The following is a 17,018-nucleotide window of genomic DNA, read 5'->3' as shown; positions in this document are numbered from 1 at the left end:
TTATGTTCCCTGCCTCCAGACCCTATTTTCCTGCCTCAGTTTCTTTGGAGGATGGGTTTGCCCTACTAACTGCTTTTCTATTATTTCCCAAAGACCCATGATGAACACAGTGGTTTCACTCGTGGGCTTTGGAATCCAGTGGTTGGGTTACAGTCTCAGCTCTATTATTTACTAGCTGGGTGAGTCTCAGTTCTCATTTGTAAAGCAAGGATGACAACTGGCAGTCTCTCCCTAGGGTGACTAAGAGGTCGGAAGGTGATCTTGTATGTAGAGTGTTTAGCACAGGGCCTGCTGTATATTAAGTCCCCAATAAATGCTAGCTATTTGTTATTGGTTATAATGAGGAAAAAATTTCTATCAAAAGTAAGCACATTAGGGCCAAGTGCAGTAGCATATGCCTGTAATCCCAGCACTTTGGGAGGCCGAGATGGGCAGATCACCTGAGGTCAGGAGTTCAAGACCAGCCTGGCCAACATGGTGAAACCCCGTGTCTACTAAAAATACAAAAAAAATTAGCCGGATGTGGTGGTGCATGCCTGTAATCCCAGCTACTCAGGAGGCTGAGGCAGGAGAATCATTTGAACCTGGAAGGCAGAGGCTGCAGTGAGTCAAGATGGCACCACCACACTCCAGCCTGGGTGACAGAGCAAGACTCCATCTCAAAAGAAAAAAAAAAAGATAAGCACCTCGGGACAGGCTCACCCAGATTTGCACGGGGAAGTTTTCCTTTCTCTGTTGGACTCTATTGATGTATTTCTTTGAATGAGATGCATTTTCAAGATATTTATTTACTGATTGCAGGATATCTGGAGTTTACAAATGGGGCACTTAAATGTCCTTTTATATACCAAAAAACAGGACACACTGAGAAACAATAAGTATATTTATTTGATTGTCTTTGTGTATTTAAAAGTGCTGTATCCAAGACTGTACCAGTGAGACTGAGAAAGGAATTCAAAGCTACTGACTTTAGCTACTTATTACCTCAAGTCTGCAGGCTGTGATTTTTTAAGTTTCAGAGTAAGAGATAATAATCTGTACTTCCTTCACCCTTCCTATAGGGTCATTAGTAGACTGGGAACTCCCCTGCCACTTCAGGATTCTTTTCAATGTAAAATTTAATATTATTTTGAAAGTGTTACTATAGCTTTAAAGGATTTCATTACCAAAGAAAGAATTCTGTTCATGATAGAAATATCATGCATTTTAAGAAGAATTCATCATTTTTTTTAAAAAAAGATTCCTTTTTCTCTGTTTGCAATAAATATTGTATTCATTCAAACATTTCTGAAGGAGGACAGATAGCGGGGAAATGATGTACTTTTTCTTTACGATGAAGGAATCTTCAATAGTTATGTTAGAGAGTTATGTTAGAGAGACTTACTACATGCATAAAAAAGTGCTTGGACTTCAGAGCAATTAATATTTTTGTATTAATTTGGCTTTAAAATTCTAATTCCTTAAATTTAGTGAGGAATATTTCTGTGAGTAAATAGCATTTATAAGTAGAGAAGGTCTAGGGTAGAACATTTGAGGTGTTATTTTGTAGAGTGCTGAAACCTAAATGGACTTATATTTATTGTAACCTTGAGTGGCTATGGCTAATTGGCTTAAAATTCTTCTTCTTCTTCTTTTTTTGAGATGGAGTTTCACTCTTGTTGCCCAGGCTGGAGTGCAATGGCATGATCTTGGCTCACTGCAATCTCCGCCTCCTGGGTTCAAGCAATTCTCCTGCCTCAGCCTCCAGAGTAGCTGGGACTACAGGTGCCCGCCACCACGCCCGGCTAATTTTTTGTATTTTTAGTAGAGACGGGGTTTCACCATGTTGGCCAGGCAGGTCTCAAACTCCTGATGTCATGTAATCCACCCACCTCGGCCTCCCAAACCAATTTGCTTAAAATTTATTTACAGGTTTTCAAAATGTATTAATACCCTGAAACCATTAATTTGAGCTCTGAGATGGTACAGTTTTAATACTGCTTAATGAGGTTTTTCTAATGTTTCTGATAACTGAATGCCTCTTCTGTGATGAGGTCAATTATACTAAATTTAGGGTTGAAACAGATTGTGTCATAGATTTACCCTCCAAATTGCATTGTAATCTTGTAAGGCATAATCGTAATAAAAATATTCAGAAAGGCACTTGTATTTGAAATTGCAGCACAGGTTTAGGATCAGAAAGTGTCTGGGGTAATTAGGACTTATGGGTAAAACCAAACCAGAAGCATATCTAGCTTAATTAACATCTTGAACATATTCTACTATATTACATATCTTGAAATCCCACCTATGGACAAAGGATGTTTTTAATCAAATTGCTGCTTCAGTAGATTGTGAGCTTTTTTAAGCTTGATTTTCTAATACTTGGACAATAGTACTTTCTTTGAGCTAGACAAATTAAGTAGAATCTTTGTACTCTCAATGCTTGCATAAGAGTACTAGGCAAAGAAAAGGCTAAATTTGCAAACCCAACTTAGTCACCAAACCTAACGAGGTGTATAACCTTGACTAGGCTGGGGCCTGTGAAATAAAAAGTTTTAAATGGACCTCAGTTTTCTCGTGTCAGAAAAGGTTGGACTAATAACTTCCAAGGTCTTTTCCTATGCTAAGGTTTTATCAGGATAATTTTGAATTAGGTAAAATTATAAATTTTATTGTCTGACTGTTCCACTAAGCTTCAAAGCCAGTTTAACCATCTGCTGGACATGACTGGTCTGCCATCCTCACTAAGTCAATCCGTTCCAAATGGAATCAGTCACCTTCCAAACCAACTACATTTCCTGATTTTCCTATTTCTGCAAAAGAGATTATTATTTTTTCAACTAACCAGATTCAGATCCCCCAATCCAAGTTACTTTTTTGTCCCCCCTCATCCACCCCCCACCCCCTCCTCGCCACGGGGTTCAAGTGATTCTCCTGCCTTAGCCTCCCGAGTAGCTGGAATTACAGGCATGCACCACCACACCTGCCTAATTTTTGTATTTTTAGTAGAAACGGAGTTTCGCCATGTTGACCAACCTGGTTTCGAATTCCTGACTTCAAGTAATCTGCCTGCCTCAGCCTCCCAAAGTGCAGGAATTACAAGCGTGAGCCACCGCACTGGCCCAAGTCATTTTTAATTTCTTCCCAGTCTTCGGCCAATCCCATGGTCAGTTACAAAGTTCTATCAATTTCTTTTTGGTTCTTCTTCAATTCCCCCCAACCCCTGTCCATTATCCCTATCCTCATCTTGGTGTAGACCCAGGTATTCTCATAAAGTAGCCCTTAGCTCACCTTCCAAGTCTTCTTTTCCTAATCTATTATGTCATTTCTAAATTATGACTCGGAGAACCTCCCAACACAAAGCAGCTTGACTTGCCAAAGCCTTTATTTGTTTGTCCCTCCTCTACTTTTTCTTCCCCATTCCATGGATCCCTATCAATCTCCTTCTCCTAACAGACTCCACCCATTCTCTCAGAGGCACTCTGTTTATTCACACCGGAGCACTTAGGCGACCACCACTGGCATGGCTGGCCCACACGCACCACCATATTTATCCATACCTACACAATTGTTAGTGTCCAGGTTCAGTCCACATCCTCCACGTGGTTTTTTTAACTTCCTCAGCCCACAGAGTTTCACCTATGCTAATAGCCTACTTTATATGCCACTCTTGAGGCACTGCCAGGCACTGCTTTATCATATCCTGCCTTAAGCTGTTATATTTTGTAGAATAAAAAATGGAATTGTAACAATCCTATGGTATTGCTGAAAGTTTAGAGGCCAGAGGAACAGTCATCTCTAATATTTTGATGTATTTCTTCCCAGACCTTTTTCATATGTATGTTTTCTGTTGTTATAATGAAAGTGGCCGGGCACTGTGACTCATGCCTGTAATCCCAGCACTTTAGGAGGCCAAGCGGGTGGATTGCTTGAGCCCAGGAGTTCAAGACCAGCCTGTGCAACATGGCAAAACCCCATCTCTAAACAACAACAACAAAAAAATTAGCTGGGCATGGTGGTGTGCACTTATAGACCCTGCCACTTGGAAGACTGAAGCAGGAGGATCATCTGAGCCCAGAGGTCAAGGTTGCGGTGAGCTGAGATTGCACCACTGCATTCCAGCCTGGGCAATAGAGTGAGACCTGTTTGAAAACAAAACAAAAACCAAAAACAATAATGAAAGCATACATACAATTTTGCTTCTTAGTTTTCTTTCACCCAATATATGAGAAAAAAAGTATAACTGAGAATAATAAAGTGATACAGGGGGTGCCATGAGAGGACAGAGGGGAAACTAACCCTGTTGGAAGAGGAGCCTAAGAAGGAAAGGTGTCACAGCAGTTATTGTCAGAACTGAATTTCCAAGGATCTGTCAGAGGTAGCCAGAAGGAGGAGAGGGTGTGCAGAAGCGAGAGGCATGAAGCAGTATTGTCCATCTTGAAGACTGCAGGTTGTTCACTGTGAGTGGCAAGGAACTGGGACATTATAGGTTTGGGTGCCAAGCCAAGCAACATGCATTTTATGTGCCAATGATGAGAAGCCACTGAATATGTTAATAGGTGCTTGGGCCAAACACATCAGTGAAATTGCTAACTTTGGATGACATACTGCTCCTGTAGTTGTCTACTTGATATCCAACCTCCCCTTCTTTCCAGTAGAATCTTGATTTTGTTAAGGGTGTCAATGTGCCCAGTTAAAATGCTTAGCTCTCCAGACTTTCTCATGGTCTGAAGAGCCATGTAACCCAGTTCTAGACAATTAGATATAAGCAGATGGGTGAGATTACTGGGAAAGTGTTTTAAGGACAGCTGGCATGTATCTTTTACCCTTTTCTCTTTTCTAGAATAAAAACACCGTCCTGGAGGCAGAAAAACCATCTTGTGCCCATGAGGGAGAACACCAAACAAATCTGGATGACTTCCTTGAGTAGCTGCATTTATATTGGACTGTCTACCTCCTGAATTCTTGTCCTGTAAGAAAAATCAATCTCAATTTGGTTAAGCCACTGAGTTGGATTTTCATCAATTTCAGAAAAAGCAATAGGTACAGAAAGTTTTAGCTAAGAGCCATTTAGAGGGAAAAATATTTAAAATGTGTGTCAATATAATGCTGTCAATGGTAGCTATATATGTAATAACAACACAACTGTTCTTGGTTTTTGTTTTTGTTTTTTAAAAAAATTTCTTGCCCTCATATAATTAATTTCAACATGAGAGAGCATGCGTGCTTTTTTTTTTTTTTTTTAGAAAAGTATGGTTACCTTCCTGGAAGAGCAAGTGTATTTTCAAAGGCTCTCACTCCCTTCCTAGGAACGAGCAGCTGAACCCAGGAAGCACGTGAAATAAGAAAGAGTGCCCATGGCAGGAGGCTTAAGTTAAAGCTTAAGGAAATTCCCAAGATGATATTTTTAAAGGGCATTCAAAGGGCACAGTCCAGGTAGAAAACAAAATCTAGGATTATTTTAATGAAAACAATTCTCCATTTTATCTTCTCCCAATAGTCTTCTAGTTCAAAGAGAGATAAGACTGTATTCATGGAAAATTGATGGATAAGCAATTAGTTTTTTTTTATCTGAAAACACAGGTCCTATCTTCAGTGTGTATTTATTGTATGATCTAAGTTTGGCACTTACATCTTTCATCTCACTTTCTCTTTGTATAAATGGGCACAACTATTCCTGTTCCCTCCCACACATTGATGCTGTGAGGATAAATAAGATCATGTTTATACTTCCATGGAGAAAAAACACTAGGTATACTAAAAATATCACTATTTTTGGAGTCTTTCTTTTTCTTGGAAATGTATAATAATGCCAGTTGTAAATAGTATTGTTGAAGAGTCAAATTTTCCATAAAAGTGATCAGCTTTTCAGAAAATAGGTAATTAGTCCTTTGAAAACTAAAAGTTTCTTTTAAAATTTGTAACCATTTTTCAAACTTAGCAGCTTAAATTTGTTGATTTATTCTTCGAATTCATGTTTATTGAATGCGTACTACATGCAATGTATTTTAATGGAAATATTTCCCTCTGGTAAAACAAAATATATTTTACCTTTTATTGATGAGTCTGTAAAATACCAATATATGAAAAAAGGATTTTAGTTGACTTCAAATATACCAGCCAACATCACATTAGGTTACAGAAATATAAGCCATAGAGCTAAGTTAAGGAAAATGTTAGTTCTATTCTATGTTGATCAGACAAACCTGGAGTTGAGTTCTAGGTGCACAGTGTAAGACAAGCTGGAGTATATCTGAAAAGAGGTGATTAAGATGGTGAAAAGTGTGGGAATCCTGTCATATGGGTGTTTAAACTAAAAGGATAGTTAAGATGAAAATTATTAAAACTTGACTTTAAATCATTGAATACCTACCAGAAGAGAAATTGGACTCATTCTGTATGGTTGCAGATGACTAAATTATGAACACAGAATTTTAAGAAGAGAAACATCCCACTTAAATAGAACTGTGCCAAAAATGAGCAGAATTGCCTTTGAGGCTTTTGTTTATGAAGATTTTTAGAACAGAAACTGGATGACCTTTGGACAGAGGCTTTGTGGAAAGGGGTTTTGAGGGAGTGAGAAGTTGGGCTCAAGGGTCCCTCCTGATTCTGAATGTCTTACGCTCCACTAGGAACCTCACTTACTCTACTAAGTTACAGGAGAGTGATGCCTTTATAGCTTTTTGGTGCTTTGTTTCTGTACTAGAAGGCCTCAGACTGCTGTGGATGTTTTGGTTTTGTTTTTGTACTTATGGCTGCTTTTTAGAGTTTTCCCATCCTTCTCATTACTAGATTGCCTCAGTTTATCCCCTGTCTTTAATAACATCCTGCTCCATTCTAATCTGTTACTTCTAATAGGCTGTGATCTAGAAAGATGTCATAACCAAACTTAATAAAAATACATGAATGATTTCAGTGAGGTCCTGAAGGGCTCTCCTGTGAGTAAAGTCTTTGGTGCACAGAGTTTTGCCATTTATTTTATTTTATTTATTTTGAGACAAGGCCTCACTCTGTTGCCCAGGCTGGAGTACAGTGGTGCCAACACAGCTCACTGCAGCCTCAACCTCCCAGGCTCAAGCTATCCTCCCACCTCAGCCTCCCAAGTAGCTGGGACCAGAGGCATATGCCACCACGCCTGGCTATGCCATTTATTTTAATTTTTAAAGACCCTTTTAACTTCCTTTCAAGTTCTCAGGAATAGTCTAGATTTAACTTATCAATTTTGTAGTTTCTGGGAATTGTTATTGAAATTCTGTAAGTTTGCTAAGCTTCCTACTAATTCATAAAATTACAAAATATTCTGAATCCATGACTGATGTTTTCAAAAACAGAACCATAGGCAATAATATACTTATCCAAGATTTTTCTTAGGTAGGTAACCTTTTCTTGGATAGCTTCTTCAAAATGAAAATATCCTTTGTAACTAAACTGGACTGTATAAGCAAATGATGTTTGTTAGAATGCTGACTACTTTTCTCTCCTGAGCTTTTCATATAGATAGTATTGGTGTCGAATGTGCAGATTCCTTTTGAATATGGGAAATCATTCTGATATAACTGGTTTTCTCCTTAGTCCTTAGCCTCCTTAGCCCCTTAGTATATAACAATAGTTTTAACATAACTCAGTCAAAAACATGTAATGAACACTTATTGTAGGTGTTCTTGGCTAAGAATAAGGAAGAATATCAGAAAAACATAGTAATGTTTTGTATAAACTGAATATTAAAGACTGTTCTACCATTAGAGAGCTTTCTGTCTTGTTAAAGGAAATAAGATCCAGTTATTCAGCAATCAAAGAAATATATTATCAATGCAGGATTCGTGCAGACAGTAAATGGCTTTGAAATTTGTAATGAGATATGGAGTAGTTCTGTGATTGCTTTGGCGGCACATATGCTAAAATTGGAACAATACAGAGAAGATTAGCATGGCCTCTGCATGAGAATGGCATACAAATTTGTGAAGTGTTCTATATTTTTAGCAATATATTGTGTTCTTGAAAAATGCTAAGACAGTGGGTGTAAAGTGTTCTTAAATGCATGTTAATATGCAAAAATGCATATGTTCATTGGCTAGATTTAGTCATTGCACACTGTATACATATTTCAAAACATCATGTTGTACATGATAAATACATACAAGTTTATTTGTTAATTAAAAAACAGAAATGGATTAGTTCTGCCTAAATATACTAGACTCAGAAGTTAATAATAAATGTGCATCCACCCCTTTGTTTAATTTGCCTTGGCTATTAAGTTAACATTTATGCTAAGAACCTTTGGCTGTTATAGTTTCCTATCATTTATTTGGTAAAAAGATTAATTGGAGAGGTGTTTCAATGGCTCCATTAGGGGATATGAAGAAAGCCCCACCATTGCCAGTATTTGAGAACTCAAAGGGTTTATTTTCTAAAGCAGGTGATGCTACATGAATTGCTGTCCACACCTTCTGCTACTTTCCTCTGTTGGCCAGAAGAATAATTTTAATGTCGCCCAAATGGATCATGCTGACCTCAACCCAGATCCCCCTGGGAGATATAAACTTACATGTTCCTGGCTGGGTCGTTGTAAATAATATCTACATGTATCCCAAAGCTCTGAATTATCCTCATCTGTAACAGACACAACGACTAAATGGTATCTGGAACGTAGTTAATTTTCTGGAAAATATTCAAAGGAACAAAATGAACACTGCAATACAAAATTGCTGTCGACTTAACTTTTGCCAATTTCCCTGGATGTGTAAGTAGAATTATATTTTCACAGCACTTGCAAAAATCTCAGACTCAGCTGCTATTTAATCTCTTTCCAGAAGCACCAGCCCTGAGCAATCCTATCTGCAATTAGCTGCGTGTGGTTGCTACTAAATTGCTCCCCATAAGTTAGTTCCTAACACTGTTTCACGGCACAGCATACTCTATAAAGTGAGAACGCTTGGAATGATCGAAGAGTTCCCTTTGTCATGCCCCTGCCCTGCCTCTGGACAAGGATGTTCTTACACTGCCCACTAGCTAACCCTGTGATCCTTTTCTTTCAGCACCTTGAGTTTGAGTTAGGCAATACCTCTTACACCAAAGTGGGCACACCTTCGGATCATGTAGGCAGCGATTGTTTAGCCGAGACATCCCCCTACCCCCGCAAAAGGCAGCAGAGAAGGAGCGAACGCCGCATAGCAGTTGGCGCGCTCTCACTGCGGGTGACCCGGGGCTGGGTTGGGGTGTTCCGTCCCCGGGTCGTGGGACTCCCCGAGAGGGGGTGGCTGGAGGAGGAGGGAGGGCTTGTTTCGCTGGGGGATGTGGGAAGTAGGCGCTAGCCTGTTTCGCGGTTTTTTAAGCCCCTTGGCATGCCCTGACCTGATCTAGAGGGAGTCCAATGCTCTTAGGAATGTTCCGGGAGAAGGTGGGAGATTGCTTCCCAGGGGAGGCCTGTGGGTGCTGCAGGGCACCAGGGGGGTCACCAGGGAGATGCAGGGCGCGCGCCAGGAGGGGCGCCAGGGCAGCCGGGGGCCAGGCTGAGGCGACCGGGACCAGCGGGCAGCGGGGCGGCGGGGGAGCCGGTCGGGGCGCGGGGGACCCCTCCCCGGGCGGCAGCGGCGGCGGCGATCCGGTCCCGCGGGCTGCGCCGCCCGGGCTGTCAAGCGCGGGGGGCGGGCGGGAGGAAGGGGTGGAGGTGTGAGGGGAGGAGGGCTGGCACCGGAGCGCCGCGGCGTCGGTGCAATAAAAATGCATCGCATGGAACTGCCCGTGGAGAAGGACGGGACGGAGCTGGGGCAGCCAGAAGAGGTGGGAAAAGCGGAGGAGGACGCCCAGGAGGAGGCGGCGGCGGCGGCTGCTGCGGCCGGGAAGTGAAAGGTCTCGCAAAGTTCAGCGGCGGCTGCGGGCGCCGAGCCCCGGGCTAGCGGCAGACTAGCCCGCAGGGCCGCTCCGCGGGGCAGCGCAGCCAGGCCGGCTATGGTCCCGGGGCTCCCGCCGCCCCTCAGGTGCCCGGGACCCGCCAGGCCGGTGCGCGAGGGTCACCCCACCTCCCCGCGCGGTCCCGGCCCCTGGCTCCCAGCTGCCGGCGCCCGCTGACCGAGCCCGGCGCCCCAGGAGGAGGAAGAAACCAGGGCCCGGGTGCCTCCCGAGGACGGCGGCGCTTCATCCCGCAGCCCAGAGGTCTCGGCTCCCTCCGGCACCCGCCCGGCCCGGCTGCTCCCGGCTCCTCCCGGCCATGGGGAGCTGCGCGCGGCTGCTGCTGCTCTGGGGCTGCACGGTGGTGGCCGCAGGTGGGTGGTGACGCGGCGGGGCCCCCACCCCTTCCCTCGCTGCTTCTCTAACCCATCTCGGGACTCGGGGGTGCAGGGGAGCCAGGGCTGCGAGCGCAGAGCGCTGCTCCCGAGGGTGAAATGAGTGGCCATGTTCCGCCTCCTTTCCCCGGGGCTCCGCAGTTTCAAATACTATTGATTTATTTTTACAACTAGGATACACATGCTCTTGAATAACCAGCTATCCTGGGTGCGCCCTGCCGGGGATACTGCGACCGGGGTTTCTTTCTTGGTTTGGCTTGTTAAAAAAACTGCTTTTCCACTTGGTGAGGGAACAAAGGACCCAGCTCGCCATCCCCCGGCACTTCATGGCCTAAGGAATGATGAGGAGGGGTGGCCCAGCGACCCTGGGCGCGCGTGGGCCGGGGCCGGTCTCTGGTGGAGGCCGATCGCTGGCGTCCCTGACCTGGTGCTGGGTACTAGAGAACCAGGTAAGGACACCTGGGGCAGGGCTGAGCGCCCTCTCCCCGGAGCAGTGGCTGGAACGCAGAGGGACTCCTGGCTTGGACGATAGGTGGTGATCACCCTGGGCTTGCATTGAGCTGGCTGGCCGCCCCTGGGGAATTGGTACCCTGGCAGAGACTCTGCGGGAGGTCGGAGGCGGGTCTGCTCCCTGGCTCGGTAACTGGACAACCGGCGGAGGCGTCGGCAGATGCCCTCTCCCTCCCACTCCCATCCTGCCTTTCTTGGGCTGCCCTAGGCCACTGGCTCCTGGCTCGTGGTTTCTGTATTTGGGAACCCCTTCTGCTCCTCTCCCTCCCTCTTGCGGGTCACCTGGTTTCCAGTTAGGCGTAAGCGCAGCCCCGTAGGTGAGGGGGAGAGATGTGAGGGAGTCTGCAGACATCCAGTCTCTCGTGCGGATCTCGCCTGCTTCAGAAAGGGGCGCCTGGGCTAGAGGGACGCGCTGGTGGCTACAGAACATTGTCGCACGCATCTCCTCCCTTGGGCTTCCACTCTTCCCTGAGGGCCGCTGGCACCCAGCAAAATCCAGGCTTTCCAGTCCGCATCCCAAACCAGTCCGAGTCACAGGAGCATCCTTAGTATCATTGAATAGTCACTTGAGGGACTCCAAGTATTTTGCCCCAAGGATTCTTTATCTGGCTCAAATCTTTTCTGGACTTAGGAGTTTAGGGGCATTTAAAATTATTGGATATTTTTCCCAGGGACCTATTAAAGGCCTAAGATTTTACTTTAATTCTTGCACTCTTAAAAGATGAGCTTTAAAAAAACCTTTTCCTTCTCAAACCACATTATGGCAAAAACATGCAAGCCATTGAAAGGTTGTAAATAAACATCACAAGGCAAGTGTTTCAAGTCAAAAATACTTGTATAGGCAGTATATGATTTTCCCTGAAATTTTTTACAGGTGAGTCATAGCACACTGTGTGTTTGTATGCTTCTGGCCACAAGCAACTGTTGCCCCAGCTAATGAGAAAAGTGGCAAACAGAACCCAAGCATAATGCACACTTTAATTTGACATTTAAAAAATAGTGCCTAAGGAAGCCTTTTAGTTGCAAGGCTTCGTGGGGTTGGCCATTGTCAGTGTGTGAAATGTCTCTGTTGCAGCCTAAGCTGTCATTTGGCCTCCTCCAATCCTTACTGTGATAACAGTTCAGAGGTACTGCTGCTTAAGCAGCAGAAACATTCAATTAGCCAGAATTTAAGGGTTGATTTCCTTTTCCCTCTTTCCCCCTCTGTTTTAACCTTTAAAATAGATGATTTTTGCTTAAGGTATTCATAATTAAAATGACAAACCCAAATCAAAGGATTATAGTATGTACTCAGAATATTAATAAGTGGATAATGTTTATCATTTTAAGTCATTTTAAAACATTAAAGTCTGTTGGACCTTTGGGAGGAAGGGTGTGTTTTTTAAAGAAGGTGTTGTAGTTCACAGATAATATTTAAAGGTGCTGTTAGTGGCTGCCAGACTGTAGACACTCTCCTGTTAAGCAAGCAGTTAACTACTATATAACCTGTCACAGGTAGAAACCCTGAAGAGAGAGCATGTAAAATAAGCTTTTCTGCCATTTGGCAGTTCAGAGAGTTTTTTCCTTAGTTATGTTTACGTAATGTTAGAAATTGATAGTGTACATCTGAACTCCAAAGGTCTCTAGCTTTGCCTCCCTCTAAATGAGGACCCATTGTATATTTATTAAATATCTCATATTGCTTTTCCTAGGGAATCTATCCCTTCACTGGCTTAAAAATATAAAGAAAATAGAATTCCACATTTCCTTCTAAATACATTCTCATAATAAACATGTTAAATCATGTGAAGGACTCACATTACATTTGAAAGACTAACTTAGGTGGTCTCAAAAACATGGTTTTTCGATAGTCATGACTTGAAAAACACATCAATGTATTTGAAATACACAAAACATTTATAAGGCAGAGTACTTGAAAAATTTTAGGCCAATCATCTTCACCCTGGTGCTTCTATTTTCCCTCCTCTTGCCCTCTGCCTAAAGTGTTTGTTTCTCTGATGTGAATTTTACATCTGAACATAAAAAGCAAATACACACACACGCACACACACACGCATACACGAATGCATTGTGAATGCAGAACAGTGTTCATGCTCAAACATGAACATGGTGGAGCATCGTAGACTTTGCCATTTATCGAAAGTCTCAAGCGCTTTAGGGGAGATCCTTGACTGTTGTCGATGGACTAGGTGGCCAAAAGAGCTTTCCAGATGGGTTTGTCCTGCATCACGCATGCTTTCCCTTTCTTAGGACTGAGTGGAGTAGCTGGAGTGAGTTCCCGCTGTGAAAAAGCCTGCAACCCTCGGATGGGAAATTTGGCTTTGGGGCGAAAACTCTGGGCAGACACCACCTGCGGTCAAAATGCTACCGAACTGTACTGCTTCTACAGTGAGAACACGGATCTGACTTGTCGGCAGCCCAAATGTGACAAGTGCAATGCTGCCCATCCTCACCTGGCTCACCTGCCGTCTGCCATGGCAGACTCGTCCTTCCGGTTCCCTCGCACATGGTGGCAGTCTGCGGAGGACGTGCACAGAGAAAAGATCCAGTTAGACCTGGAAGCGGAATTCTACTTCACTCACCTAATTATGATGTTCAAGTCCCCCAGGCCGGCTGCCATGGTGCTGGACCGCTCCCAGGACTTCGGGAAAACATGGAAGCCTTATAAGTACTTTGCGACTAACTGCTCCGCTACATTTGGCCTGGAAGATGATGTTGTCAAGAAGGGAGCTATTTGTACTTCTAAATACTCCAGTCCTTTTCCATGCACTGGAGGAGAGGTAAGGACACCTGTTTAACTCTACACTGTAGGTAAGATAGAAAAATGTTACCAGCCCGCATTTTTTTTTTAAAGCATGAAGCTATACTTGTAGCAACATGAATGAAATTAGAATTTTTCATGAGCTTTATTTGTCATAAATTATTTCTTACCCTTACATATGAATGTGTAGTCATTTTCAAGCAGATCGCCCACTGGCTGGGTTTAAGTCAGTATTCTAAGATTCAAATTTTTCACATTACAAAAAAAGAGCAGACACAAATCATCACTCTAGAGGCTCCTCATTGCTTCAGTTCTCGGGACTACTTACTGTGTTTCTGAAGGGGGAAGAGGGAAGAGTTACTGAGACGGTCTGTTCCTGGAGCCCACACCGGTATCTTCCTGATACTGTTAATATAAATAGGAAGTAAATAAAAACAAAGCCAAGAAAGAAAAAAATCTGTTTGACAGAAGGATACTTTTGCATGACAGTAGCAAACAAATGAAAGTAGTTTCTTTTAACATACGAAGGTTCTTCTGGGCTCACAGACACATGAATTTCAGCTTAGGCCATCTTCAACTCATTCTGCAAAACAGCCTTCTTAGCTACTGATCCAATTTCTATGTGGAATGTTTTCTCTTTAATATTCCTTTCTCCTAAGGGAGAAACAGTTCTTTTTTTAGCTCTTCTTAACTTATGTGGCAATACCTTGAAAGGCTCCCCCCAACCCTCAGGTGTATGAGAACAGAGAAAACTGAATAAAAGCAGATTAAGAGAATGTAATACTTCAATAAGTAGATGAAGAAATACTGATTCAGGAAAAAGAGAAGAGAGTATAATCATTCTAATTCTGGTCCATGTCATGAATATACAGACTAGATGAGTGGCTTTCAACTAGGGGTGATTTTTGGCCCCTCTTCCCTGGGGACATTGGGACACTTGGTCATATCTGGAGACATTTTCGCTAGGAGGAGGAACACCACTGGCATCTAGTAGGTGGAGGCCAGGGATGATGCTAAACCTCAGACGATGCACAAAATAGCGCTCCCTACCCCATCCGCAACCAAAAATTATCTAGCTCAAAATGTCAATGTACTGAGGTTGAGACAGCCTGGACTGTTAGGCATATATCCAATACATGGATCACAATGGCTACAGAAACTAGGATAAGCACTCTTCTAGCATCCCTTATATAACTATTCTCAGACTTCCCAGGTAGTTGTGTATAATCAGCATGTATTGACCCCCTCAGGCACTGTATTCCATGCTACTAATTCTGCTTTTGGTGTGGTACGGGGAGGTGCTTGCCAGGGGCCTGATGAAAAGGTTGGTTTGGGACCTCCTTTCCCCACTTCCATAGATACATGGAGACTTTTGCCATATTATTCAGCTGCTTCTTCTGTATGCACCTTGAGGAGACCAGCAAGAATAGTGCTGCTGGCACCAGAACCAAGTAGGACATGGTGCAAGCAGCACACCGACTGTTTTCCATTCTTCTTCACGGTCCCCAAAGTTGGCTGAATATTGTAAGCCCATTTGCAACCTGTCATGATGGACATTTTTAAAGATACCAGGACAGGAAAGAGACAGATAAGTTAGACTCATTGTTTTGTTATGTGGAGAACACTTTGTGCTGAAAACAAATGAATGGCTTGAACTCTCAAATTGCTTTGGAATTGATCCTCAGGCTCATATCGGCTCCTTACATCTCAGTGCTACTGGGCCTTGTGTATCTATGAAGTTGCAAAAATACAGTTTTAGTAACCAGATGGCAGGCATGCTCATTTAGCAAATATCACATTGAATTTATTGCAAATTTATTGCCACAGTCCAGCAATTATTTAACGATGACTATAGTAATCTCTACTGGGCCTTGTTTATCTATGAAATTGCAAAAATACAGTCTGAGTAACCAGATGGTAGCCATGCTCATTTAGCAAATATCACATTGAATTTATTGCAAATTTATTGCAACAGTCCAGCAATTATTTAGAGATGACTACAGTAACTTTGAACTAACCTATATGGAAATACAATCTTGTCTTTTTTAAAACCAACCATTTATTGTCATCAATGTTTATATCAAATTCCAAGCAGATAGAGACTAACATTTATGTAAGTTATTTCAGTGTACAGATACCTTCTAAACCTAGTTCATAAGTGTTTTTAATTGTAGTTGTTATTTTAGCAGACTTTTTTTTTTTTGAGACTGAGTCCTGCTCTGTTGCCCAGGCTGGAGTGCAGTGGCACAATCTTGGCTCACTGAAGCCTCCGCCTCCTGGGTTCAAGCAATTCTCCTGCCTCAGCCTCCTGAGTAGCTGGGATTACAGGTGCACACCACCACATCCAGCTTTTTTTGTATTTTTAGTAGACATGGGGTTTCACCATATTGGCCAGGCTTGTCTTGAACTCCTGCCCCAGTGATCCGCCCGCCTCAGCCTGCCAAAGTGCTGGGATTACAGGTGTGAGTCACTGTGCCCGGCCTCAGCAGACATATTTTAATGGTGAGAAAAGCATCAAGTGTGACCTAGTTCCCTCTAGAGCATTATTTGCAAGTGTAAAGTGTAAAGAAGTCATTATAGAATTTCTTCTTTACAGAGAACAGGTTTGGGAAGTAATCTTTCTCTCCTGAGTTAAAGAATGGAAGAGTCTTTCTCTAACTCAAGGACTACAGGAAGCCTCCCCAGAAGTGATTATTGCCTTCCTCTCCTCTGTCATGTTAGAATATAAATCAGTGCAGTGCTACAAATTTATTTTGCAGTTTCAACTCCATGTCACCAATTTCCATCTTTGAAAATTGTGTGCTCAGAAAAAGAAGCTAGTCAATCTAGTTTAAAAATAAGAAGTCTCAAATTTCATTTATGGCTTATTTGTAATATTATAGACCTATATTTTCCTCCATTCTATATAAGACTTAAGACTTCTCTAGGTATTATCCTATTAAGTAGGCTAACATAAATATATGCCAGACTCAATTTGTTTCCAATGTTCATTCAGAAATACTGCTTTGGGTTTTGAGAGCCTGGAGCTTCATGTCTAAAGAGTCAGCTACCTCCATCAACAGAGTGGAAGGCACCAGTCATCCAAAAGAGGACTTCAAAAACATGGGCCCAAAAATTCACCCAGAAGAACACTTTTTAAATAGACATTATACCTGCTATATAGAAACTTCCTAAACTGCCGAGCTCTTTCAAAGAATGGGATATGGCTATCCTAAAACATGTCTCCTTCCTGGGAGATGAGATTGAGTCTTGAGTTAAAATAATTTGCCCAACAACATACTGTTAGTTACGTGACAGAGCTAGGACTAAGTCACAAGTCTTCTGACCTTAAGTCTAGTATTTGTTCCATAAAATAAAGGTCTCTCCCTCTATTTGTGACCCCCAAGAACTACTGGTGGGGAATATCTTATGTCTCCCTCCTCCCTCACTCTCTTAAAGCCATTTGCTGCTATTCATTTGGAGATGACATGAAGGTAAAATGG

At 42.8% G+C, this 17,018-nt stretch overlaps 1 protein-coding gene, 1 long non-coding RNA gene and 1 other non-coding gene across 4 annotated transcripts in view; all 3 read left to right on the top strand.

The window, feature by feature from the left end:
- Positions 1 to 5,152, top strand: part of LOC129009285 (uncharacterized) — a 62,048-nt gene extending 56,896 nt beyond the window's left edge. The window contains exon 3 of the long non-coding RNA XR_008492744.1: positions 4,826 to 5,152. This is a non-coding gene — a long non-coding RNA (uncharacterized LOC129009285). The remainder of the gene's footprint in view (positions 1 to 4,825) is intronic.
- A 2,701-nt stretch (positions 5,153 to 7,853) lies between these two features.
- On the top strand, positions 7,854 to 7,960 carry LOC129010966 (U6 spliceosomal RNA). The gene has a single exon (XR_008493117.1). It is a non-coding gene; the product is annotated as a U6 spliceosomal RNA (small nuclear RNA).
- Positions 7,961 to 9,650: 1,690 nt separating this feature from the next.
- The window catches only part of NTN4 (netrin 4), a 129,515-nt gene continuing 122,147 nt past the window's right edge, over positions 9,651 to 17,018 (top strand). The window contains exons 1-2 of one of the 2 annotated variants that reach the window (XM_054441953.2): positions 9,651 to 10,244; positions 13,026 to 13,555. In XM_054441953.2, coding sequence (XP_054297928.1) covers positions 10,190 to 10,244; positions 13,026 to 13,555 — 585 coding nt within the window. In that variant the 5' untranslated portion in view covers positions 9,651 to 10,189. Of the gene's footprint in view, positions 10,715 to 13,025; positions 13,556 to 17,018 lie in introns of both variants that reach the window. The other variant, XM_054441952.2, reaches the window with a different exon arrangement.

Source organism: Pongo pygmaeus, chromosome 10, assembly GCF_028885625.2.
Source record: "Pongo pygmaeus isolate AG05252 chromosome 10, NHGRI_mPonPyg2-v2.0_pri, whole genome shotgun sequence".
NCBI lineage: Eukaryota > Metazoa > Chordata > Mammalia > Primates > Hominidae > Pongo > Pongo pygmaeus.
This window is presented reverse-complemented; position numbering and strand designations above follow the sequence as displayed.